General features: G+C 44.3%; 1 protein-coding gene across 2 annotated transcripts in view; it reads right to left on the bottom strand.

The window, feature by feature from the left end:
• ptprub (protein tyrosine phosphatase receptor type Ub) overlaps positions 1 to 27569 on the bottom strand; it is a 700336-nt gene that overhangs the window by 498318 nt on the left and 174449 nt on the right. For both annotated transcript variants that reach the window (XM_034175133.1, XM_034175134.1), the window contains exon 2: positions 6176 to 6307. In XM_034175133.1, the coding sequence (XP_034031024.1) occupies positions 6176 to 6307 (132 nt within the window). The remainder of the gene's footprint in view (positions 1 to 6175; positions 6308 to 27569) is intronic.

Raw genomic sequence — 27569 nt, 5'->3', positions numbered from 1 at the left:
ACACACAGCTAGAACTAGAATTTGAAAAGATGGCATGAACACAGTGCACGACATGGGAAAAATGTCTGTGGTTCTTTTTCAACATATTTATTAAAAGCCCTTAAACACATGACAAAGTAACTTGAAAAATATCATTTTTGTTAATAGTTTTAATCCAGTGTTTTTATAGGTGATGCATATATAAGCATGTGCGTATAAGCAGCATCTATGCATTTCACAAACCCACTTATTCACCTTTTACACAGTAGAAAAACAATGCTGGACTTCAAGATCAGGCTTATGCTGTTGTATAGTGCAATCGCATTCTTCTTTCACAGGACAGCAATCCACCTGCACTGCTTCTGGCCACACCTCATTATTAAAATAGCATTTCCACAGGTGGACAAATGAGTGCAGTTATATCCGCTGTAGGACCCATACATTTTGACATCAGTGACCTGAACATGAAGCCAAACAACCACAAAGTACATCAATGGCTTCTGAAGTTTGGTGCCAAACAATGAGATATTAGTTTATTTGTCACTAATGAACTGGCAAGAACATAATGTCTTCTACTGATGATTAATAGAGGTGAGACATTCTGTTTTCTAAAGTTATTATAGTCGTGTGTGAAATATCTGAACATTATCTCATATATTTGACCTGTTTGACCAGACCCAGGAGAATAATCAAACCACACAACCAAACAAGATGAACAATGAAAGCAAGATTCATTGCCCCGCCAGCGCCTTAATAGTGGATGTTCTCCCTTAAGGCTATAATGGATATTGGAGCAGACCCATAACTTTTCACACTAATGAATCTGCCTTTCACCAAATGAGGCACATTTGACATGCAGACACATTCTTCTTTATGAGGTCAGCATCCTGAAAGCCCGACCCGGCTTCATTAAAATCCACAAAGATCTGAAGATTAGCGATGGCAACCCGGTATCGCCTATCGAATTCAAAATAAAGGAAAATATGATAAAAAGTAGCTATTCCTTTTAAGATCTCCCTGCATTCCATCCTCTTCTGTCTTTTCATTTTTTTTTTTACCTCAAGACTATTTTCACTTTCATGGGAACAGTGGTCTCTAATTTCTCCTGGGAGCCACAAGCTGCTGCTATCTCAGCTGTGTTTACTAATCTTCCCTCGATGCCAATTTCTCAGCCCCACAAAGTTAATACCAGTCCAATGTAAATAGCCTTATCTCATAAAGTCTTGTTATCCTCCCCCCCCTTCAGCCACCCATTGTGATACATGGGTAGAAGTCAACACAGAGGGGATTAAAAGTCGCTAGAAAAAAGGGAAATACAGGTGAGCCCCCGCTGGAGTCCACACAATCGAACCGCGAGTTATCGTACCACGGGTTAATGAAGTTAATGAAGTTCACAAAAAAAAAAAAAACTATTTTATAAAGTTGTCTAAATTTTCGGGGTCCACAAATCCACTACGAGTAAAGCCGAATCGCAACTTACGCGATGCACGAGTTGACGGGGTTAACCTGTATTTCCTATTCCAGGATGTGCAAGAAGGTGACCCACCTTAAATAACAAAGTAAAAATGTCAAGCAGTAGGTAATGATGTAAGATTACTAGTCGTGTATAATGACATCACTCACACTGGCAGTACATCAGCTAATTTTCTCCTTTGGGTCTGATGCACGTGTTAAAATGTGTATTGGTCCTCAAGGGTGATTGCTAGGGAGTGTTGTCTCATCAGCTACCTGCCTTACTCCACCTGTGCAGCCATGTTCCGCCGAGCACTCTGGATTGTTGTAAATGCTGGCAGTCAGTTTATTAAACCCAAAGGGACACTATTAATTACCTCATCGCCTGCCATCAATTGGCGAGAGGTTGGCGGGCAGATTCTCACTCGAATGCTGATGAGGCAGAGGTGAGAAGGGTGCACTTTAAGAGATTAGCATTACATTTAGTTCATGTACATATTGGTTCTATCCCATTCTGCCCTGTCTGTGATGAGATACATGGCATATTTTAAAAAAAGAGTGATGGTGTACGTATAAGTGATTAAACTGTTGGGATGAGGGTGCTTCACACAAGCACTATCCATGGTGCATGTGTTCTGAATATTAGGGTTAAACAGTTGTTAAAGCATAACGGCTATGCTGTTATTGTTGGTCTCTTGTCCTCAAGTATGACCAAGTCTCTGACTTTCACTGCTGGGGTTGGTGGGTCCGTTGGTGACTAATGAGGCCAATATGATCCCGAAGTCCTCTTGGGCATGTTTGATATATGTGGGTGGGTGAAGGTGCTCTGGGTAGTTTGGGTTTTGCGGGTTTTACCGCAATTGGGTTTTTCTGCTGTATCACTATGTCAACATTAAAGCACATTCAATCTATCTTGATCTATCTTGTAATTGTTGTTGTATCAAATGTTCGAAATAAACAGTTTTCATTCATTCATTCATTCAAATATCCAAACATCATATTCCAACAGAAATGCAATCTGTGAATCTGAAAATCTGAGTTTTTATTCTAGTTATACTCAGAGGTGGGCTTTTCACCAGAAGAACTTTGGTTCAGTTTCCCATCAAGCAGCAAACTCATTAAGGAGCAAGGCTCTTAATGCCAGATTTGTTCCTGGTGTGCAGTTAAGCACACTGCACAGCAGCAACCTGAAATCAGTGACACATTAGAATAATGACTCATTTGCCAGCAGAGATTAAACATTAAAATTATGTTGAGTCCTTAACATATTTTACATTTTTTTCACTGTTAACTATAATTAGTCTTTACTGATCTTAGTGTAATTTGTTACATACACTCCCAGTCAAAGTTTTGGACACATTTTCACAATCAACTGGATGTGAAAGTGTGTCAAAACTTTTGCCTAATAATGTATTTCAAAGGTTCCGTAATTATCAATCTATGATTTTTAGCACTTAAGCAAATTTTAAAGTAAAATTGCTATTGTTTATTGAGGTTGTTAAACACAGCAAGTCAGGCCAGAACAAGACATTTGTTTTGTGGAAGCAATATTTAATCACTATGTATTTTATGTAGTTTGATGTAGTTATAATAGGATAAAAAGGCCTGGGAAAGGAACACATTCTGCTGGCAAATTCTAAAAATAAAACTCCTTTCGCACAGAATGTTTCTGACCATTTAAAAAGGCTATTCAAGTATGTTATTTTTCACAGTGAAAGACTATTCCCTCAGGCGCACCATTACTGGTTTTTAACTGATCTGTGTAATTATATCCACTTGTCGTGTCCCCTTCTAATCTGTTTTAATATTAATTTTATATTAATCAATATGCCTGTCTTTTACTCCAGTGTTCTTGCAATATTGCGGCAGCTACTAAATGTGCAATTATAATTTCCATCGCTGCATCTCATACACAAAATGTCCGCTTTTGTCCTGGATCAGCCTAATTATCGTTACAATATGACTAATACACGGGATGCCCCAGAGGGAGGTCTGCATTGTACAACCCCAATTCCAATGAAGTTGGCACATTATGTAAAATGTAAATAAAAACAGAATACAGTGATTTGCAAATTCTCTTCAACCTATATTCAATTGAATACACCACAAAGACAAGATATTTAATGTTCAAACTGATAAGACTTTTCTGTTTTTGTGCAAATATTTGCTAATTTTGGAATGGATGCCTGCAACACATTTCAAAAAAGTTGGGACGGGGCAACAAAGGACTGGGAAAGTTGATGAATGCTCAAAGAACACCTAATTGGAAACAGGTGAGTGTCATGATTGGGTATAAAAGCAGCATCCCCAAAAGGCTCAGCTGTTCACAAGCAAAGATGGGGCAAGGATCACCACTTTATGAACAACTGCATGAAAAAATAGTCCAACAGTTTAAGAGCAAAGTTTCTCAACGTTCTATTGCAAAGAATTTAGGGATTCCATCATCTACAGTCCATAATATAATCAGAAGATTCAGAGAATCTGGAGAATTTTCTACAAGTAAGCGGCAAGGCTGAAAACCAACATTGAATGCCAGTGACCTTCGATCTCTCAGGCGGCACTGCATTAAAAACCGACATCATTGTGTAAAGGATCTTACCGCGTCAGAAAACCACTGTCAGTTAACACATTTCATCGCTACATCTACAAGTGCAAGCTAAAACTCTACCATACAAAGTGAAAGCCATACATCAATAACATTTAACCTATTGCATTACAGCATGGTTTGCACACTGCTCTGAAAACAACAAGAAATCTGTCAGACGAGTCATAAGAACAGCAGAAAAGATCATTGGTCTCCCTCTGCCCTCATTGGATGATGTTTTTAGGACTCGCTGCCTCCGCCGAGCAAGCAGTATTCTGCAGGACGGAACACACCCCTCACACAATCTTTTTTCTTTGTTTCCATCCGGCAGGCGTTATCGAGCCTTTAAAGCCCACACCACAAGGCTGAAAAACAGCTTCTTTCCTAGAGCTGTTACAGAACTGAACAGACGCCCAAGCTCCAGTTGGAACAATTGCATTATTCTAATTAAAACATGGGCGGACATGAGCAATATTTGTTTTTAACTATTTTTAATTTTTAGGTACATTTATTACTGTTTTTAAGCTATTTAAGGGTTTTTATTAAGTTGGGTATTCTTAATGTTAATTGATGTTTTAGAGGGATACATGCAATATGTGACATGTGCAGCATGGGATAAGTGCAATATGGGACAATGACAATGTGGGATAAGTGCAATACGAGTTATGTTTGTCTCCGAGCTTGCCCCGCCCCAAATCTCCTGATGTTTTTTAATATTTATTGAAGTATGAAGTATGTGTGTGGGTGAGTTGTGTGTGAGGGTGGTCATTGTTTTGAGGCTGCACAAGCAAATTTCGTTGTGCTGATTGCTGTGCAATGACAATAAAGGTGATTCTGATTCTGACATCCAGAAATGCCGCCACCTTCTCTGGGCCCGAGCTCATTTGAAATGGACAGACGCAAAGTGGAAAAGTGTGCTGTGGTCTGATGAGTCCACATTTCAAATTGTTTTTGGAAATCATGGACGTCGTGTCCTCTGAACACAAGAGGAAAAAGACCATCCAGATTGTTACCAGCACAAAGTTCAAAAGCCAGCATCTGTGATGGTATGGGGGTGTGTTAGTGCCCATGTCATGGGCAACTTACACATCTGTGATGGCACCATCAACGCTGAAAGGTACATCCAGGTTTTGGAGCAACACATGCTGCCATCCAAGCAACGTCTTTTTCAGGGACGTCCCTGTTTATTTCAGCAAGACAATGCCAAGCCACATTCTGCAGTGTTACAACAGCGTGGCTTCATAGTAAAAGAGTACAGGTACTAGACTTGCCTGACTGCAGTCCAGACCTGTCGCCCATTGAAAATGTGTGGTGCATTATGAAGAGCAAAATACGACAACAGAGACCCCGAAGTGTTGAACAACTGAAGTCGTACATCAAGCAAGAAGGGGAAAGAATTCCACCTACAAAGCTTCAACAATTAGTGTCCTCAGTTCCCAAATGCTTATTGAGTGTTGTTAGAAGAAAAGGTGATGTGGTAAACATACCACTGTCCCAGCTTTTTTGAAACGTGTTGCAGACATCAATTTCAAAATGAGCAAATATTTGCACAAATACAATAAAGTTTATCAGTTTGAACATTAAATATCTTGTCTTTGTGGAGTATTCAATTGAATATAGGTTGAAGAGGATTTGCAAATAATTGTATTCAGTTTTTATTTACATTTTACACAACATTCCAACTTCATTGGAACTGGTGTTGTAACTAGATTGCAAGATTCCGCCGTTGAGTTGCTTCAGCAGAGAAGCTGCCACAGATACTATTTCTGCTGAGAAGCTGAAACAGCACTCTTTGCCAGTTCCCTGTAGGTGTTTGTTAATGCAGCGCTGGAGGAGCACCTTATAAACTATGCATGCCATCTCCCTTTGGCAACCACCAAGAGAGAGGGTGATGGCAGGGAAATGCTGGTTTCCATTAGTCCTGTGAAGCTAGTTAGCATAAATTATCTGCAGGTTAAATGAGAAGAAGACAAAAAAAGAAGGTGCTTCATTAAATATGGGACGTAACGGGTGTTTGTTGGGTACCCAACAGTTGATTTGCACGTGTTTGCAGTTTGAAGGGCACAGTGAGACAAACTGAATTTTATATCTCCAAGCTCCATTTAGCTTGAAGTAGAAGACTATCTAGAGATGTGTATGATAGAGGACCAGAGGACTTACCCCACAGGAGGTCAGCGCTGGCATAAGGTGAACTGTATGTTCGAAACAGCAGCCAGTCAAAGTCGTCGTCCTCCCCCTGGGTGAAGTCACACAGATTGGGATCTGAATCCTCCTCAAAGGTGCAGCCAGCCGCTGAAAGAGAACAATAAATACAACAGAAACTTGAAGGAAAACACTATTTTTGATTTGAAAGCTCACATTCCAAATTTGTCACACAAAACCGAAGTGGTGCGTAGCTTTGACATTTCTGTGTGTTTCCAGGTGGTAATTACACCAGACTGTGATTTGTCATTCCTATTGTGAAAAATGAAAGAAACAGCCAAAAAGATGTTAACTGCAGCCCTTTGTAGCTTTTTTTCCTTCCTCTTTTACCCTTAAGCAACAGAAATTATGCCTTACATTCAGCTGTACTAACGTTAGCTTGTACAGGATGGGAGAGTTCAATATCTTTCTCAAGGACGCTGAAGCACAGTAAGAAAGCAAGTCAGCAAAATCACTGCAAATGAACAACACGCTCCACCACCTCAGGGACAGCTGCCCCAATACAGCCATCGAAAAGCAATGATCCCAGCGACCTCACACATGCTGTTTATGTGTGTAAATCTGTAAATCCATCGTCCACATACTTCCATATGTCCTTTATGTTGGCAAAGATGTTAAGAAAAATATCCACTAGATGGCACTGCAAACCGTCAAGAAGGTTTTTGGTGAAAGAAGTCGTAATAATGTTTCAACGGTAAGAGACACAAGCGTAGCCAGCGGTGTATATGATGGAGGTGGTCTAGGAGGACATTAAAGGTATAGGGCCACTGAGCTTTTTAAGATTTGAGGCATAAAAAGAATTTTTCTTGAAAAAATTAATAAAAGGTTCCCCTGAAGGGTAAAATATCAAAAGAAGAGACAGCGTTGAACCACTTACGGCAGCAATGTTATGCCGCGTTCACACCGCACGACACGCAACGCCACAAATTCGCGTCTCTCGCCTGACGATGGACGCGCCACCATTGTCCGGTGTGTCGTTCTGCTTTCGCTGCGAAACTTCATCCCAATGCATCATCAAATAGGAGGAGCTTCCATTCTGCTCGTCGTCAAGTCAACATGACGGACCTTGATCACACAGAGCGAGTTGCTGTGCTCTATTTGTTGTGGAAAGCTGACAAACGTCACCAGCGGCGCCATCCCTGGGTTCACAACATCCTCATGAGACGTTCCCAATTCAGGGAGTTAAATTATTTGCTGCAGGAGCTGCGTCTGGATGACGGCCGCTTTCAGTGGTACTTCCACCTCTCCAGGACCCAATTTGAGGACCTCCTGTCCCTTTCGCGTGCGCACATGTGAACAATTAAAAAAAAACTGGCTGCCGCTGCAGTTCCTTGCACTCCTCTCAAACTCTGCCACAACTGTGTTATAAACCAGTCACCATTTGTTTTATTATGCATCTGTGTAGTTAATAAAATTATCTTCACGGACGATTCATTCGCATGCGCATGTGAAAAAAAAAGAAACTGGCTGCTACTGCTGTGGTGCTGCTCGCTCTCCCCTCAAACTCTGTCATAATTGTGAAATAAAGAACAAAAGGGACATAAGTCCTGCTCACAGGCTGCCTGCCAGAGACAGGACATGTCCACATCAAGTATAAACTCCAGACATCTCCATGTCACTACATATCCAGTCCTTGGTTGGTCATCGCAACACGACAAGAGGAAAAAGTTCCGATTTTTCAAACGAGACGCGATAACGCGCCAAACGCGGCAATCACTCAAAATTGCTTCATTCTCGTTGCTTCATTCACGTCCATCGCGTCGCATTGCGTGGCTTGAAGTTTTGTGGCACCACAACGCATCCTTCGGGATTACATGGCAACCTGTCGCCGCCGTCACTTGCATGTCGTCTGGTGTGAACCCGGCATTAGAGACCAATACAGCCTAACAATGACATCATAGATCATGTGGGGACTTCCGCAGATTTACACGAAGCATTATGGGAAGCACACGTGGTGGCCAATCAGAGTAGAGCAGTACAGTGAGGTGTGCTGGCTCGTGTCTATCTCTCTGACTCCTCCAACACGGAAAACGCTTCAAAACCACGGTGTTTATGTGTAAATCTAAGATGTTTCTCTATATTATGTAAAAGCTAATGAGAAAATAAACACTTTGAAAATGAAGAACACTTTTTGTAACATGATAACATCTCTGGAGTGATTTACAAGACATTTCATGGATGTCAGCTTCACGCATCGCATCAAGGTAACTTCCGATCTTTTCAAAAGCTCATGCATGCAAACATACACATCCTCCTGCAGATGGTGTTAAAAAAAAAAGAAAATATTTGTTATGGAATTCCCCCTACATACATGTGTTCTCTTGATTAAAAGAGCTGTAATTTTATAAGATGTTTCAAAAATAAACTGACATTATAGTGCTTGGATTTCAGGAGAAACTAAATTTTGTCAGTTTAGTAAAATGTGGATGGCTCTATAACTTTAAATACTTCACAATGAGATCATATGCACATAAAATGCTCATCAAAATATTCTTTAAAATTCTTCAAATATTGGTATGGGGTTGAAAATTCTCAACCAACTCTTTCACTTCATAACACAGTTATACTGTGCTAATATATGTTACAAATTCAATTTTAGCATTTTATTTTGACAACCGACTGGATCTTCCTGAGGTGTTGCTTCATCGGTAAATTGTTAAATTACAAGAAGTCATGTCTGGGAGCATGTGCTGGTGCTGCACGTCAACCACACCCATCGGAAAAGGTCCTGGATGGGAACCACCCTTGGCCACCTCCAACTGCTAGGGTCCTCAAAACTGAGGCAACTGCTTGCAGGACCATGCCCTCAGAAATGTGACACATGTCCAAAACATCATAGCTGACACTCCCTTACAATGCAAGCGATACACCTCAGACGACTTTCCCTAAGTAACTGTCCATTTGAGGCAAAGTGATTCCAGAGGTACCCAACCGTGAACCAATGACACCTAGTCACCAACTTAGATCATTGGTTAATGTCTACGTCTCACAACCACACAGTAAGACAGGTAGCACCAGGATCCTAAAGAGGTAGATGTTCTTTCAACTGTAAAGATATCAGCATCGCCAAACACCGCTGTCCAGTAACCTCATCACTTAAATCAGATTCAATCTATGCATGAACATCTCAACATTAATGTAACCCACAGAATGCCCTTGTTTACAGCAGCCCACAAGCAGATACACATGCAGAGAACGAACTAACAGATTATCTTCATATATCAAAAAACAGTTGTTTAAAAAGGGCAGCACGGTAGCTTGGTTAGCACTGTTGCCTCACAGCAAGAAGGTCATGGGCTCGATTCCCACCTGTGGACTTTCTGTCTGGAGTTTGCATGTTCTCCCCGTGTTTGCGTGGGTTCCTTCCGGGTGCTCCGGCTGTCCAGGGTGTACCCTGGCTGATGCCCTATGACTGCTGGGATAGGCTCCAGCCCCCCGTGACCCTCAGTTGGGGTAAGCGGTTGCAGATGAGTGAATGACTGAATTGTTTAAAAAGTAAAAAATACAGAAGTACAAAACAATCCCTGTAGTGGCTTTTAGCTGTGGAGTTGTGTTATTATGGCAATACATTTGTAAACAGCTTCAACCAGTTATTTATTGTCCCTCTGATCCACAACCTGGGTTGAATGGTCTTTATGAGCGAAAGTGAACAAATTATCTCAAACCAACAACAGCTCAAGCCATGGGCTATAATTACTTCAGATCCACACAATGAACTAAAACCACAGAAAAAAGCAATAATTGCCCTTGCAACTAAAGAGAATTAGCCCGTCCATAAAACATACCCAAACCAGAATATAGATCCCAAAGCCAGTTCACAAAGGGATACACAAATAGCAATAACATTTGGGCAATGCGGGCACCCAGGGGAAAGAAGTGATTATCATACTATGTCATAACCCGCTATTACACACGCCAAAAAGCACATTTTTTCAAATTATATTTAATGGCCATGGCTGTAATAGCCCTTGGGCTCTGAATAATGTGCTTCAGTTGTTGTTCTCTGCATCTGTTGCCATATTTCACATTAGTCGGTCTGTGTGAGAATTACAGTCTAACACTGGGGGCAGTTTGGACAGTGCAGCCAAAAGACCCGAACCTGCATCAGTGATAATTGGAGCAGGGCAGCATGAGACACGACATGCTAATGACAGGAATAACCACGATCAGGTCCTGAAGGTGACCTCTGTGGTCTGCAGCTTTATTGCCGCTCATTTGTCTCTCTGCGCCGCCATCAAACAAACGGTCCCAGGATGACAAGCTGCAGTCAGAGCTGCAGCTGGCCTCCAAGCGGTGCTAATTCATCATTTCTAATATGAGACTTGGAGATAGCACCCATTTCCTGTTATTAATTAAATACCACTATTGGTTCACAAGCTTACAATAAGCCTGCTTCCAATGCAAGAACTCACAGGGACATTTTAGGTGGTCCAATGCCGTTGCATGCGTCTCCACAGCAAGGGCCACCCCCTGATTTTTTTGGGCACTTTATTGATGGTAAAATATATCCCTGCTCAGGGTAAGTACTCCTGAGAGGCCCTGAGAAATCACTGGACGAGGTTTCATGCTGATTAGTCACTAACTCAAGCGAGAGAAGATGACAATAAGTAACAAGTGCCAAGCCAGACAAGAGAGCAGAAAAACTGAAACAGAGGCAATAGATAGACCAACAAAGACTTACAGGCGTTGGGTTTCTTCAGACGAGGTCTAACAAGGATTGGAGCTGTCAAAGAGAAAATCTATATTGTGGCCGAACGTGTTGGAGAATAGGGAACCGTAGTCTCATTTGATGGTGGGTGATAAAGGGGTTAAATGAAAACCCATATGACGTACTTCCAGGGACAGCCCCATTATCATTAGTCACATTAAGTAAATCCCGTTAGCACTTACCGACACAACCTCTCCCGTTTGCCTTGTCTTCCCCTTTCCACTAGAAACCGGGGGAAAAAAGGCACTTTCGCAACTGCTTTGGTGATTGCAGCCGAAAACAAAACAGTACACCGTTTTTCCATTAGAAGTGATGCTGTGTTTGTGCAGGCTGTCCCCGGAAGTGGTCAAATCTTGCAATATCACGTAGGGTTTCAAACAAGACTGCAGTGCCCAATTATTACATCACTGCATACGTACCTGCATGAGCCCACTAGGTATTCACCACAACGGAGATACAATGACTGAGAAGGCTAATTATAAAGCTGTTTCAGTAGACATGTGTGACTTCTAGGAAGCAGGTTAAATCCTGGTGATGGAAACGGACCTAATAACAACACTGTGGAAACATGAAAGACTTTTTGATCTGCCAAGGTGATGTTCTCTGAAGTGTTGATCAAGAAAGTGAAGCACTGTCGTGTGTGAAATATCACATATGTGTGTGTGTGTGAAATCACATATCTGACCTGTTTGATCAGACCCAGTCCAAATCATTTTTCTTACAGAAGCTGTTACACAGTGTTTATCAGATAAGGCAGTAACAGAGGAATATCATCTTATGGAAGCTCCGTCCATTGGCAGCCAACACACAAAAGCAAGACTGTGACTTCTCCCTCTGGGTTTGATTTATTGCCCCACGTTGGGCTGTAACTGCACCGATCTGCTGCTAAGGCCAGGGGTTAATTGTCGCGCACCGGGGCCTATTTCTAATAGAACTGCCAGAGATATGGTACCTGACACATCCAAACAGTGGTACGATATTAGTACCTGCTGCGTCAGTAAATGATACTGGCACAATCATCCCTACAAGAGGCATCATACAAAAAAAGGAAGCTAGGCTCCAAAGCCATCGCTGCCCGGGAATGTCATCTCCTCAGAATGCAGCGGGAAGCTCCAGCTCATAAATCATCACACACAATCACCCTTAAACTGCTTCTCGAAGACCTGTGTGCGTGTGTGTGTCTCCTGAGGGTGTTTTTTAACCTAAATAATTACAGCATAATGCAGTTTCAATTGAATTCAAAGTATTAATAAAGCACCAAGTCAAAACATACTTCACCCCAAAGGAGCTGCACAGGAGCAAGGTTGAAACCTTACCCACCTTCTAATTTTGAATGTGTGGAAAAATCAACAAATTTCAACATAACAGGGGTGCAACATGAAACTACAAATCCACAATATTTTATTGACACTGAACTGTGGGTTGTGGACTGTAAAAAAAAAGAAGTCAGGTCTGTAACACTGACTTTAAGTTATGTTGTCCTGCTTATATGTCACCATTGTGATTATGGTAAACACAATATAAACAGTTGAAGGCAGCCTCCCATTGCCAATTTTTGGCCCCAGTTTGCATCCTGATTCCAAAATTGAGGAAATTGAGCCCAAGTTATTAAAATAAAAAGGAAAACTCATATTTCTTATTATATGACCACTTACAAATGAGTGTTAAGCCTGATTTATCTTTCTCCTTCTCTGCAGTTCCGTAGCCATGCAGAGCCCTCTGTGTCACTGTGTACCCTCTCCAAGCCCCTCTCCATAGCCTGATGTGCACCTCCAAAAACCTGAAACTACAAGTTGTGATGATAAAGACGGCAAGGGCTGTGAATGGTCACTTTTCTGGTTTCACTCCTTCCTCTCCCATCATATTTTTGCAAATGTTTTTGCAGTGTACACGCCAATTCCATTTAGATGGATCAAATAGAAGAATGTTTGGCAGAAGAAGTCCACAAATACAACAACGACCACCTTTACAACAAGTAGTCAAAAAGACGCTCAAAAGACCCGCCGTTCATGGAGGGAAATTGCACGTACCGCTAATATTGGTTTGGAGGTTGATAATTTTATAAAGAAGTGGAGGTTGTTGAGGAACAAATTACTGCAGAAAAAGGAATAAACCATCCAGGAGCAGTGGCAGTGCAGGTGGAAAGAAAGTCCATGTCTTGTTTTTCATGTCGCGCCCCCTAGTATGCCGGCGGTAAATTGCATTGCGACACCAACATGGAGAATAACTTCTAAAGAGTCATGAGCACATCCACATGATTGCTTGGCCATGGAGTTACGGAGTTATAGATAAATTAGGCTAAAGTGATGATTGCTGAGCATTGCCTTTGATTGCCAAATACACCTGAGTACAGATATTCCACTTTGAATGAGTACTTGTGTGTTGACACCACAATGCTCCCACGTTATTCCCACACTTTACCACAACAGATGTATGTGTTAAATTGCTAAAGTGTGGGAAATAATGGGAATAATGGTCTTTTGTTGTAGGGCACAACATGCTTTTCATGGGATTCATGTTGCACAACAGAATCAGAAGGAGCCTACTCAGAAAACAGTAGGTCCCATTTACTACATATTGTGCCCAGATGTCCACCATCATCTGCTTTCACTAAACACTACGCCTGTGCTTCACAAATTACATCCAACTATTCACTGTTATGGATGTTAATGATGTATCACAACATCACTATTTTTTTTTAAAGATATATAACTAAATTTACAGCACCACTTACACCCGGTGTCAGGCCACGACAGACTATCTGATTAATTTTTTTGCATCAAAATGTTGACAGTTAGCCATACCAAAGCAGCAATGGGACACCACCCTGAGGGAGAATGGTCAGGATGTGGAAACTATAGCTCCACAAGACAATTGCTGGACATTTCAAGTGATATTATTTTGTCTTTTTAATTTTGGGCAAGTTTTCTTAGCAGCCAGGTTACTCTGTGTGTGCCTGATCCTATCTGATCTACGAAGATATGCAGAGTAACAACAGATTAGTGCTCTATTTTTCGGAGTATAAGTCGTACAAAAGTATCAGAGGCACAGTCCAAAATTGCCTCTTTAAGAGAAAAAAATAATATAATTTCACATTATTTATTTATCACGCATACATGGTGTTAAAGAGCACAGCTAATGAGCTAATTAATGTTACTATGCTATGGAGCCCGACCAATATATCGGCTGGCCGATATTATCGGCCGATATAGGCCCTTTTTGAAGTACTCACTATCGGCCGAAACTTTGCCGACAGAACACCGATAATTTCTCATAAACAGAACAGTTACTGAAATAATGTTTGTGTCGGTAATGTAAAATGTCCTTGCACCATTTGTCCAGTAGATAGAGCTCTGACTCCATTCAACTGAGAGCTGCTTACACCCCTGCTTAAATGTGTTCATCACCAGCCCCCATAGTTCGCTGTCACACTGCACTGATCGGCTGACAAAAGCATACAAGTAAGTTTATAAGGATGTTGTTTGTAATAACTTTGTTACATTCACCTCACATTTCTCCCGTTTCAGTTATACTCAGTTTGAATAACTCAGTTTGTGTAGTAATGTGTCAAATGTGCTTCATTGCGTCGGTCATGCTTTTTATTAAGCCCACTTTGTGTAGACCTTATTTCTAGCATGAAAAACTTTTGTTTACTGCTAAGAGGTTGAAACATTCAGATTCACTATCGGCTGATTTTTCGGCTATCGGCAAATCAGCCAATTTATTGATTATCTGCATTTTTTTTCATTCAAATATCGTTATCAGCATCTGCCTCAAAAAATCTGTATCGGTCGGGCTCTACTATACTAGGCACAAAACTCGAGTATGCTGCTTCTTGAAGCCACTAAACAAATGATCAAAATGCACTCTGCATTTTTTACATAAACACTACTTTAGCGATCAGAAGCTACAAGCTAATTAATGTTGTTAAGGCAAATGAAAATGTGATTAAACTGTTTCTTTAAGCCACTGTCATGCTGTTCCATGAGTGTTCCATGACGTATACCACAAAATGGCTGACGCACATCCAAAATGTCCTTGTATTTGGTGATCTTTACCTAACTGCTTTTTATAGCTGTCTAATTGATAAAACTAAAGTATTCACATCTATTTGGAAAAGAATGGGAACAGCACGATGGAACACTCTGATTTGTTGCGTGACACGCAGACATACACCATCAAATTTTTACATATCGCACTGAACGCAATGTGAGCACGATACCCGCCTACTTCACTTCACTTTGCAGCCAATCACATAGCCACTGATTCACGACAGGCTAAGGACCGCTCACATGGGGGCTGGCCTTGACTCAGAAATAAAAGTTAGTGCAGAAGAAGAATCGAGGCTCTTATCCAGATGTTGCATATGATTTGTTCGAAGACCCCAGCGCTGCTAGATGACTCTCTGTTATCAGTGTAGGCACCTTTCAATACAACATCTAAACGTTGAAGTCCGTTTTCTGTCCAATTCTTTTTGAGATCACTCACCACATAATAGATCTCTAACACCACTAAAGAGGCAATCCATCGTATGTGAGGTAAACATGCAGTGCAATTAAACTAACTGTTTGGCAAAGACATTTAATCAGATTTGCTTGAAATGAGCATGACTGCAAGCTGTATTTCATCTCTGGAGACTGACGACTGCCAAAGACATGAGGAAAAGGTCAAAGTAATGTCATCATGACCGCTTGTATTAAGAATGCTTTAAGTGTGACCAGACTGTTCTTAATGCAGTCAGAATGTAATTGAGCTCTGTTTATAACATAAAAGGCAGTTTGATGTGTTTCTTGTTTCCACTGTCAAAAAAAATGTACTGAAACGTTCTCATATATATATATATATATATATATATATATATATATATATATATATATATATATATATATATATAATTATATACACACACACACACACAGTGGAACCTCGATTTTAGAGTGTCTCTCTTAGTGAACAAATCGGTTCACAAACATATTTTGAACAACTTTTTGAACTTTTTGAACAGAATCTTGATACATGGACCCCTCCGTCGCAGTAGGTGGCAGTAATGTATGTACCATGTTGGGTTGCAATCCGCCAGTAAACTCGAAAGAAGTAGACGAACCAAGAAAGTCCGTCTTCAGACATTTATTAAATCATATTTTTGGGGACTGTGTGGTGGTTCTCTTAATGGTTTATTTTGTAGTCGACATTAAAAGTTATGAGCAGCGTATTTCTTCCAGTATTCATATATTAAGTTGAGCGTGAAGCTACCGACAGCTAAAAGTGCTAATGCTGTTAGCATACAACATTAAATCTGACAAGAGTTTCACTGCAACAGAGGCGTCTGATCTGTTCAGTTCAGTTACCTGATGTTCTTATGGTCTCTTCTGTACAGGTAAGGTGAAATTAAATAAGCGAAGTGCACATCGTGGGCCGCACGGTGCATTATGGGTAGGCTAAATTTTTCAACTACCAATCCACAAGCTATGATGGTGGAAAGCAGCGAGGAGTGCTGTGATTTTGATAATTTCAACCGCTGGAAAGTTGACGATTTAAAGCGTTTTTGTGAGCTCCGCGGATTGCCTGTTACAACCACGACTACGTACGGCAGTGGACAGAAACGGAAAAGAAGAGCTGGCTGTGCTTGCATGTGCTGCATTGTTACAGAAACTAACGCTAGTGCCGACAAAGGAGGAAGAGAGAGCCGCTGTCGAAAATGACCGGTCCTTGTTGATAGTTGGAGACAAACAAATTTCTGACCCCTTGAAGGCAGCTGACGGATGATTAGACGAAGTCCAGAGTCTGAAACTGTGGGTATTGCAGAATATTTGCTAAGCAGGGATGAGAAATCGCTACTCCGCCGGCTTCATAATGACTACAATGAAGGTGGGTCTCACATATAACCTCTATGGTATCACGTTTGTTTTGATAAGTCGACAGACATACAATGATATGTGCACGCATGCAGTTTGTTTATAGAACATGTCAATTTTACAATATTACGCGCCACGTCATTCATGGCACGACATTACAGTCATAAGCCAATGCACGAAAACGGCATCATCAGCCACATTATAATTCGGCACAGTTTCAGGATATTGACAAAATAAATGTGTGCAAGAAACGTACAATTTTAGTCCATCTTTTACGTCTGTCTGGATCTTTATTTTCTGCGGGGAAATTGTGTAGAATGAACGGAGGTTTACATTTCTTCTTCTTTCCGTCTTTGTGTGGACTCGGCGGAGCTTTGCAATCGTGTGTTTTCAGCCAACTTTCAAGCCTCTGAATTCCGTTCAAGCATTTGAAAACAACACAGTGCGCCCCTGTCATTATTGTATGTGTCGCTTAAGGCTTAAAGCCTTTGAAACAATCCCTGTAAGCCTTAACTTTTACAGTCCGCTAATGATACTGTATACTAAATTCAATGGGAGCGGTGTGAGTTTGGTAGTTGGTATTTTTGCCCCCATTTGACCCACGCATGCGCAGATGCATTGCACACTTCGCTTATTGTCTATGTTATTATAATTATTATATAACGGCTGAGTGGATCCTTTTGATATGATTGGTGCTTTATATGTCACATGACATGGATTAATTCATCCCATTTGTGTTGCATTGCATTCAGAGTGTGGCTTGGTTCCATTTAGAGTGCAAATTTGGTTCCATACGTTTGGTACCACTGCACTCACGTGCACGCGCACGTCCAAGCACAAGTGCGCACATGATCACACATGCGCACGTCCTCGTGCGCTTGCACGCGCATACATGCTCGTGCACGTGCGTGCATGCTCGTGCAAACACATGTCGCGCACACGCATGTGCACGTACTCGTGCGTGAGCATGCACATGCGTGCGCACACGCAAAATGTAAGTCCCTTTTCTGTTGTTTATAAATTAATAAAATATCAAATGACAATGATCTATTTTAGACGTTATATAAAACAAATAATGAATGTTTTTACATTCTTTCAATGGTATGAATATTTAATTCGGTTCGCCTGGTTGAATGGTATGTTCCAGCTTTCACCTCATGAAATATTCGTACCATTGAACTCAAACATATTTGTATACTGTATACTATTTTGGATAAGATACTATGTACATTCTTTGTATTTTGTCTGCCTTTTATGCATGAAATGCTGTTAAAAAGGTAAAAACACAGTGTCCATTTTGGGGACAGTAACTGATTACTCCATTTTACATTGCTTCTTATGGGATATTTGGTTTTGGTTGAAGAACAACTCGGTTTAAGAACATTTAGAAACCAATTAAGTTTTGAAACCGAAGGCTCCACTGTGTATGTGTATATACAGTGAGGAAAATAAGTATTTGAACACCCTGCGATTTTGCAAGTTCACCCACTTAGAAATCATGGAGGGGTCTGAAATTTTCATCTTAGGTGCATGTCCACTGTGAGAGACATAATAAAAAAAACAAACAAAAAAAAAGTCAGAAAATCACAATGTATGATTTTTTAATAATTTATTTGTATGTTACTGCTGCAAATAAGTATTTGAACACCTGTGAAAATCAATGTTAATATTTAGTACAGTAGCCCTTGTTTGCAATTACAGAGGTCAAATGTTTCCTGTAGTTTTTCACCAGGTTTGCACACACTGCAGCAGGGATTTTGGTCCAGTCCTCCATACAGATCTTCTCCAAATCTTTCAGGTTTGGAGTTTCAGCTCCCTCCAAAGATTTTCTATTGAGTTCAGATCTGGAGAATGGCCAGGCCACTCCAGGACCTTGAAATGCTTCTTACGGAGTCCCTCCTTAGTTGCCCTGGCTGTGTGTTTGGGGTCATTGTCATGCTGGAAGACCCAGCCATGACCCATCTTCAATGCGCTTACTGAGGGAAGGAGGTTGTTTGCCAAAATCTCGCAATACATGACCCCATCCATCCTCCATTCACTACAGTGCAGTCGTCCTGTCTCCTTTGCGGAAGAGCACCCCCAGAGTATGATGTTTCCACCCCCATGTTTCACGGTTGGGATGCTTTTCTTGGGGTTGTTCTCATCCTCTAAACATGGTAAGTGGAGTTGACTCCAAAAACCTCTATTCTGGTCTCATCTGACCACATGACCTTCTCCTATGCCTCCTCTGGATCATCCAGATGGTCACTGGTGAACTTCAAATGGGCCTGGACATGTGCTGGCTTGAGCAGGGGGACCTTGCTGCCCTGCAGGATTTTAAATCATAACAGCATCATGTGTTACTAATGTAATCTTTGTGACTGTGGTCCCAGCTCTCTTGAGGTCATTGACCAGGTCCTCCTGTGTAGTTCTGAGCTTTCTCAGAATCATCCTTACCCCACAAAGTGAGATCTTGCATGGAATCCCAGACCGAGGGAGATTGGCAGTCATTTTGTGTTTCTTCCACTTTCTAATAAATAATCATAACAGTTCTTGTGTTATGTGGGCCGCTGAAGAGGAGGTACTGCTGGCCCACTACCACCAGAGGGCGCCCTGCTTGGAGTGCAGGCTCCAAGCACGAGAGGGCGCCAGACCCTGAGGAAGTGACAGCTGTCACTCATCACACCAGCTGTCACACCACTATTTAAGCCGGACTGCAACTCCACCTCCCCGCCGAGAAATCGACTACCATTAAAAAGGTAATTTCTCTGCTGACTGACACTTTGTGTGTATAACCTGAACTTCTGTTGCAGCCGTTTTCCTGGAGTGTTGCCTTATCTGGAGGATTGGCGTTTGGTGTGACAGCGACGGCTTCGCCTCACACCCCATCTCAGATAAGTGGTTGACCAGGAGCTGCACGAGTGTGTGTGATTTGGAGGTGGAGGTGCTCCCTCCTAACTGTGTATGGACTGTGAATTACTGAGTGTGCGGACTCACACATACATCTTATCTCTGCTTTCTGCCAGCAGTACCAGGGTCGACAGCCGAAGACAGAGGCCACCTGGGGACTCGGGACTTGGCGGCTCCGGTGTTCTTCAGACCGTTGGTGGTGGAAGCCGTGTGGGACGCGGCTTCTCTCTCGTTGGGGGTCTTCTATCTTCGAGCCTGCCCACATGTCACCTGGTGTTTATTGACTGTGCAAATTTCTATACATTTAGTTGTGTATTATCACAACATTAAATTGTTACTTTTTGGCTTACTCATTGTCCGTTCATTTGCGCCCCCTGTTGTGGGTCCGTGCTACGACACCTTCCCAACAGGATTTCTCGGCCATCGTCATGGACTCCGAGGGGCGTCAACCCGAGTTTGAACAGGCAATGGAAGAGCCAGGAGCGCAGGCGTCAGCGGGAGGTGTGTTTAGTGAGCTGCAGCAAATCTTAACCGCCTTCACGGCTCGGCTGGATTTAGTGGCCGAGCAGAATGTTCTCCTTAACCGGAGGGTGGAGGCTCTCACCGCCAGGGTGGAAGCGCGCGATCAGAGCGCTGCTGCAGCCACTCCTCTGGCTGGTCCTGGGCCCGTAACAGACGTTCCACTGGTCGTTCAACGACCCCCCCCACCGTCCCCTGAAGCATACATAAGCCCTGTGTTGAGACGTGCGCAGATTTCCTCATGCAGTGTTCGCTCGTCTTTTCACAGCGTCCTGTCATGTACGAGTCAGATGCCAGCCGGGTGGCTTATGTTATTAGTCTGCTTCGAGGAGAGGCACGCGCCTGGGATACGGCGCTTTGGGAGCAGAATTCACGGCTCCTAATGTCTTATGCTGAGTTTATACGGGAGTTCAAACAAGTTTTTGACCATCCCAACAGAGGCGAGACCGCTTCGAGCGTGCTGCTGTCAATGAGACAGGGGCGCCGCAGCGCAGCCGAGTATGCAGTCGACTTCCGCATCGCGGCAGCGAGGTCCGGCTGGAATAACGTTGCGCTCCGCGCCGCCTTCGTAAATGGACTGTCTCTGGTCCTAAAGGAGCACCTGCTGGCTAAGGAGGAACCGCGGGATTTTGACGGGCTTGTCGATTTGGTTATACGCTTAGACAACCGTTTGAATGAGCATCGTCGGGAGCAGGCCGGGGGGCGTGACCAGGCACGAGCCGTCCCTCCCCCTTCCGGTTCCGAAAGGGTGACGTCGTCCCCACGCTTCACTGTCAGAGAGCTCCGTGTGGCTACAGCTCCCCCTGCTGAGGAGGCTATGGACACGAGCAGGGCCAAAATAAAAACAAACGTCAGACAAAGGAGGCTGGCCCGCGGGGAATGTTTTGTCTGCGGCTCTTGTGAGCATATGCAGAAGGACTACCCCAAAACGGTCAAACTGCAACGCCCGTCCTTAGAAACTGGGCTAAGGGTGGGTCATAACAAGCACGCGGGGAAACCCCGCAAATCTGCACGAATCCCAGTAACGATCCTTTGTGGGGATTTAACCCTTCACGCCCCAGCACTGGTAGACACGGGGTCGGAAGGGAATCTGCTAGATAGCAGATGGGCAAAGGAAGTAGGGCTCCCCCTGGTGGCTCTGCCGGCACCATTGCAGGTGCGAGCACTAGATGGCGCCCTGCTTTCATTAATCACACATCAGACACAGCCAGTGACTTTGGTTGTGTCTGGAAATCACAGGGAGGAGATAGGGTTCCATGTAACACCTTCTACCTCCCGAGTGATTTTGGGATTTCCATGGATGGTGAAGCACAATCCCCGGATAGATTGGCCGTCCGGGGTTGTGATGCAGTGGAGCGAAACCTGCCACCGGGAGTGTTTAGGATCCTGGGTTCCTCCCGGCACAACGGCTAATGAGGAGGTTAAAGTCCCCCCCAATCTATCGGCGGTGCCAAAGGAGTACCATGATCTGGCTGACGTTTTCAGCAAAGATCTGGCGCTCACTCTTCCCCCGCACCGACCGTACGATTGTGCCATCGATTTGGTCCCGGGCGCTGAGTACCCGTCCAGTAGGTTGTACAACCTCTCACATCCGGAACGCGAATCAATGGAGACCTACATCCGGGACTCTTTAGCTGCCGGGCTGATCCGGAACTCCACCTCCCCGATGGGTGCTGGTTTCTTTTTTGTGGGTAAAAAGGACGGCGGACTCCGTCCATGCATTGATTACAGAGGGCTGAACGAAATCACGGTTCGCAACTGATACCCGTTACCTCTGTTGGATTCAGTGTTCACGTCCCTGCATGGAGCCCAACTTTTCACGAATTTGGATCTTAGAAACGCGTACCACCTGGTTCGGATCCGGAAGGGAGACGAATGGAAGACGGCATTCAACACCCCGTTAGGTCACTTTGAGTACCTGGTCATGCCGTTCGGCCTCACTAACGCCCCCGCGACGTTCCAAGCTTTGGTAAATGACGTCTTGCGGGACTTCCTGCATCGGTTCGTCTTCGTATATCTGGACGATATACTCATCTTTTCCCAGGACCCTGAGACCCATGTCCAGCATGTACGTCAGGTCGTACAGCGGTTGTTGGAGAACCGGCTGTTTGTGAAGGGCGAGAAGTGCAAGTTCCACCGCACTACTTTGTCCTTCCTGGGGTTCATCATCTCCTCCAACTCCATCGCCCCTGATCCGGCCAAGGTTGCGGCGGTGAGAGATTGGCCCCAACCAACAAGCCGCAGGAAACTACAGCAGTTCCTCGGCTTTGCAAATTTCTACAGGAGGTTCATTAAAGGTTACAGTCAGGTAGTTAGCCCCCTGACTGCCCTGACCTCCACCAAGGTCCCCTTCGCCTGGTCGGATCGGTGCGAAGCCGCGTTCCAGGAGTTGAAACGCCGGTTCTCGACTGCACCAGTTCTGGTGCAGCCTGATCCTGATCGCCAGTACATAGTGGAAGTGGACGCCTCTGACTCAGGGATAGGAGCCGTGCTGTCCCAGAGCGTGGAGGCTGATAAGGTTCTCCATCCTTGTGCCTATTTTTCCCGCAGGTTGACCCCAGCTCAACGGAACTATGACGTCGGCAATCGGGAGCTCCTCGCGGTGAAGGAGGCTCTTGAAGAGTGGAGACACCTGCTGGAGGGGGCATCGTTGCCCTTCACGGTTTTCACGGACCATCGGAACCTGGAGTACATCCGGACCGCCAAGCGGCTGAATCCCAGGCAAGCCCGCTGGTCTCTGTTCTCCGGGCGCTTTGACTTCCGGATCACGTACCGCCCCGGGACCAAGAACCAAAAATCAGATGCATTGTCCCGGGTGCACGAAGAAGAAGCCAAAGCGAGGCTGTCGAACCCCACGGAGACCATCATCCCCGAGTCCACTGTCGTGGCCACCCTCACCTGGGACGTGGAGAAGACCGTCCGGGAGGCCCTGGCAAGGAGCCTGGACCCGGGGACCGGCCCCAAGAACAGACTGTACGTCCCACCAGAGGCAAGAGCTGCCGTATTGGACTTCTGTCACGGGTCCAAGCTGTCCTGTCATCCCGGAGTGCGTAGGACCGTGGCAGTAGTCCAGCAGCGCTTCTGGTGGGCGTCCCTGGAAACCGACGTCCGGGACTACGTCCAAGCTTGTACCATCTGCGCCGGGGCAAGGCGGACCATCGGAGGACTTCGGGACTCCTCCAACCCCTGCCGGTGCCTCATCGCCCCTGGTCTCACATCAGCCTGGACTTCATCACGGGTCTCCCGCCGTCCCAGGGCAGCACCATAATTCTCACGATAGTGGACCGGTTCTCCAAGGCGGCCCACTTCGTGGCCCTCCCGAAACTCCCGACGGCCCAGGAGACAGCAGACCTCCTGGTCCACCACGTCATGCGGCTGCATGGGATACCATCGGACATCATTTCAGATCGTGGTCCCCAGTTCTCTTCGCAGGTGTGGAAGAGTTTCTGTAAGGAGCTGGGGGCCACCGTGAGTCTCTCGTCCGGGTACCACCCCCAGACAAACGGCCAGGCAGAGCGGGCCAACCAGGAGCTGGAGCAGGCCCTTCGATGCGTCACCTCCGCGCACCCGGCAGCCTGGAGTCACCATCTGGCCTGGATCGAGTATGCCCATAACAGCCAAGTTTTGTCTGCTACCGGCCTCTCCCCTTTTGAGGCATGTTTGGGGTACCAGCCCCCATTGTTCCCGCTGGTGGAGGGAGAGGTCGGTGTGCCCTCGGTCCAGGCCCACCTCAGGAGGTGCCGCAGGGTGTGGCGGACCACCCGCTCTGCCCTGTTGCAGGAGGTGTGGCTTTCAACAAAGGACATCCCTCTCTGTGTGGACTCCCCCAAGTTGAAAGACAGATACATCGGACCATTCACAATCCTCAAAATCATCAACCCGGCCGCAGTGAAGCTCCAACTCCCAGCTTCACTGCGGATCCACCCTGTATTCCATGTGTCCCGTATCAAGCCACACCACACCTCGCCCCTCTGTGCACCTGGACCTACGCCGCCTCCTGCCCGGCTCATTGACGGGAAGCCTGCTTGGACAGTCCGCAGGATCCTGGACGTTAGGACAACCTGGTTCCAATATCTAGTGGACTGGGAGGGGTATGGATCTGAAGAACACTCCTGGGTGAAGAGGAGCTTCATCCTGGACCCGGCCCTCCTGGCCGATTTCTACAGAAGACACCCGGACAAGCCAGGTCGGGCGCCAGGAGGCACCCGTTGAGGGGGGGTCCTTTTATGTGGGCCGCTGAAGAGGAGGTACTGCTGGCCCACTACCACCAGAGGGCGCCCTGCTTGGAGTGCGGGCTCCAAGCACGAGAGGGCGCCAGACCCTGAGGAAGTGACAGCTGTCACTCATCACACCAGCTGTCACTCATCCACACCACTATTTAAGCCGGACTGCAACTCCACCTCCCCGCCGAGAAATTGACTACCATTAAAAAGGTAATTTCTCTGCTGACTGACACTTTGTGTGTATAACCTGAACTTCTGTTGCAGCCGTTTTCCTGGAGTGTTGCCTTATCTGGAGGATTGGCGTTTGGTGTGACAGCGACGGCTTCGCCTCACACCCCATCTCAGATAAGTGGTTGACCAGGAGCTGCACGAGTGTGTGTGATTTGGAGGTGGAGGTGCTCCCTCCTAACTGTGTATGAACTGTGAATTACTGAGTGTGCGGACTCACACTCATACATCTTATCTCTGCTTTCTGCCAGCAGTACCAGGGTCGACAGCCGAAGACAGAGGCCACCTGGGGACTCGGGACTTGGCGGCTCCGGTGTTCTTCAGACCGTTGGTGGTGGAAGCCGTGTGGGACGCGGCTTCTCTCTCGTCGGGGGTCTTCTATCTTCGAGCCTGCCCACATGTCACCTGGTGTTTATTGACTGTGCAAATTTCTATACATTTAGTTGTGTATTATCACAACATTAAATTGTTACTTTTTGGCTTACTCATTGTCCGTTCATTTGCGCCCCCTGTTGTGGGTCCGTGCTACGACACCTTCCCAACATCTTGTCTTCTACCAAGCTGCTTGCCTGTTGTCCTGTAGTCCATCCCAGCCTTGTGCAGGTCTACAGTTTTGTCCCTGGTGTCCTTAGACAGCTCTTTGGTCTTGGATATGCTGGACAGGTTGGAGTGTGATTGATTGAGTGTGTGAACAGGTCTCTTTTATACAGGTAACAAGTTCAAACAGGTGAATTAATACAGGTAAAGAGTGCAGAATAAGAGTAATACTAGAGAATAATAGAGTAATGCTGCAAATAATACGTACTTATTTGCAGCAGTAAAATACAAATAAATTATTAAGAAATCATACATTGTGATTTCAGGATTTTTTTTTTTTTTTTTTTTTTAAGATTATGTCTCTCACAATGTACATGCACCTAAGATGAAAATTTCAGACCCCTCCATGATTTCTAAGTGGGAGAACCTGCAAAACCGCAAGGTGTTAAAATACTTATTTTCCTCACTGTATAAGCATGACAATATAACTTAAAGTCAGAGTTACAGACCTGACATTGTTTTTTTTTGTTGTTGTTGTTTTTTTACAGTCCACAACCCACAGCTCAGTGTCAGTAAAATATTATGGATTTGTAGTTTCATGTTGCACCCCTGTTATGTTGAAATTTGTTGATTTTGCACACATTCAAAATTAGGAGGTGGGTAAGGTTTTAACCTTGCTCCTGTGCAGCTCCTTTGGGGTGAAGTATGTTTTGACTTGGTGCTTTATTAATACTTTGAAGTGAACTGAATTTCCTCACTGTATATATATATATATATATATGTGTGTATATATATATGTCAATCAAATAATCAATTTTATTTATATAGCGTCAAATCACAACAAACAGTTGCCCCAAGGCGCTTTATATTGTAAGGCAAGGCCATACAATAATTACGTAAAAACCCCAATGGTCAAAACGACCCCCTGTGAGCAAGCACTTGGCGACAGTGGCAAGGAAAAACTCCCCCTTAACAGGAAGAAACCCCCAGCAGAACCAGGCTCAGGGAGGGGCAGTCTTCTGCTGGGACTGGTTGGGGCTGAGGGAGAGAACCAGGAAAAAGACATGCTGTGGAGGGGAGCAGAGATCAATCACTAATGATTAAATGCAGAGTGGTGCATACAGAGCAAAACGAGAAAGAAACACTCAGTGCATCATGGGAACCCCCCAGCAGTCTAAGTCTATAGCAGCATAACTAAGGGATGGTTCAGGGTCACCTGATCCAGCCCTAACTATAAGCTTTAGCAAAAAGGAAAGTTTTAAGCCTAATCTTAAAAGTAGAGAGGGTGTCTGTCTCCCTGATCCGAATTGGGAGCTGGTTCCACAGGAGAGGAGCCTGAAAGCTGAAGGCTCTGCCTCCCATTCTACTCTTACAAACACTAGGAACTACAAGTAAGCCTGCAGTCTGAGAGCGAAGCGCTCTATTGGGGTGATATGGTACTATGAGGTCCCTAAGATAAGATGGGACCTGATTATTGAAAACCTTATAAGTAAGAAGAAGAATTTTAAATTCTATTCTAGAATTAACAGGAAGCCAATGAAGAGAGGCCAATATGGGTGAGATATGCTCTCTCCTTCTAGTCCCCGTTAGTACTCTAGCTGCAGCATTTTGAATTAACTGAAGGCTTTTCAGGGAACTTTTAGGACAACCTGATAATAATGAATTACAATAGTCCAGCCTAGAGGAAAGAAATGCATGAATTAGTTTTTCAGCATCACTCTGAGACAAGACCTTTCTAATTTTAGAGATATTGCGTAAATGCAAAAAAGCAGTCCTACATATTTGTTTAATATGCGCTTTGAATGACATATCCTAATCAAAAATGACTCCAAGATTTCTCACAGTATTACTAGAGGTCAGGGTAATGCCATCCAGAGTAAGGATCTGGTTAGACACCATGTTTCTAAGATTTGTGGGGCCAAGTACAATAACTTCAGTTTTATCTGAGTTTAAAAGCAGGAAATTAGAGGTCATCCATGTCTTTATGTCTGTAAGACAGTCCTGCAGTTTAGCTAATTGGTGTGTGTCCTCTGGCTTCATGGATAGATAAAGCTGGGTATCATCTGCGTAACAATGAAAATTTAAGCAATGCGTCTAATAATACTGTGTAAGGGAAGCATGTATAAAGTGAATAAAATTGGTCCTAGCACAGAACCTTGTGGAACTCCATAATTAACCTTAGTCTGTGAAGAAGATTCCCCATTTACATGAACAAATTGTAATCTATTAGATAAATATGATTCAAACCACCGCAGCGCAGTGCCTTTAATACCTATGGCATGCTCTAATCTCTGTAATAAAATTTTATGGTCAACAGTATCAAAAGCAGCACTGAGGTCTAACAGAACAAGCACAGAGATGAGTCCACTGTCTGAGGCCATAAGAAGATCATT

The sequence above is a fragment of the Thalassophryne amazonica genome, chromosome 7, assembly GCF_902500255.1.
Source record: "Thalassophryne amazonica chromosome 7, fThaAma1.1, whole genome shotgun sequence".
NCBI lineage: Eukaryota > Metazoa > Chordata > Actinopteri > Batrachoidiformes > Batrachoididae > Thalassophryne > Thalassophryne amazonica.
This window is presented reverse-complemented; position numbering and strand designations above follow the sequence as displayed.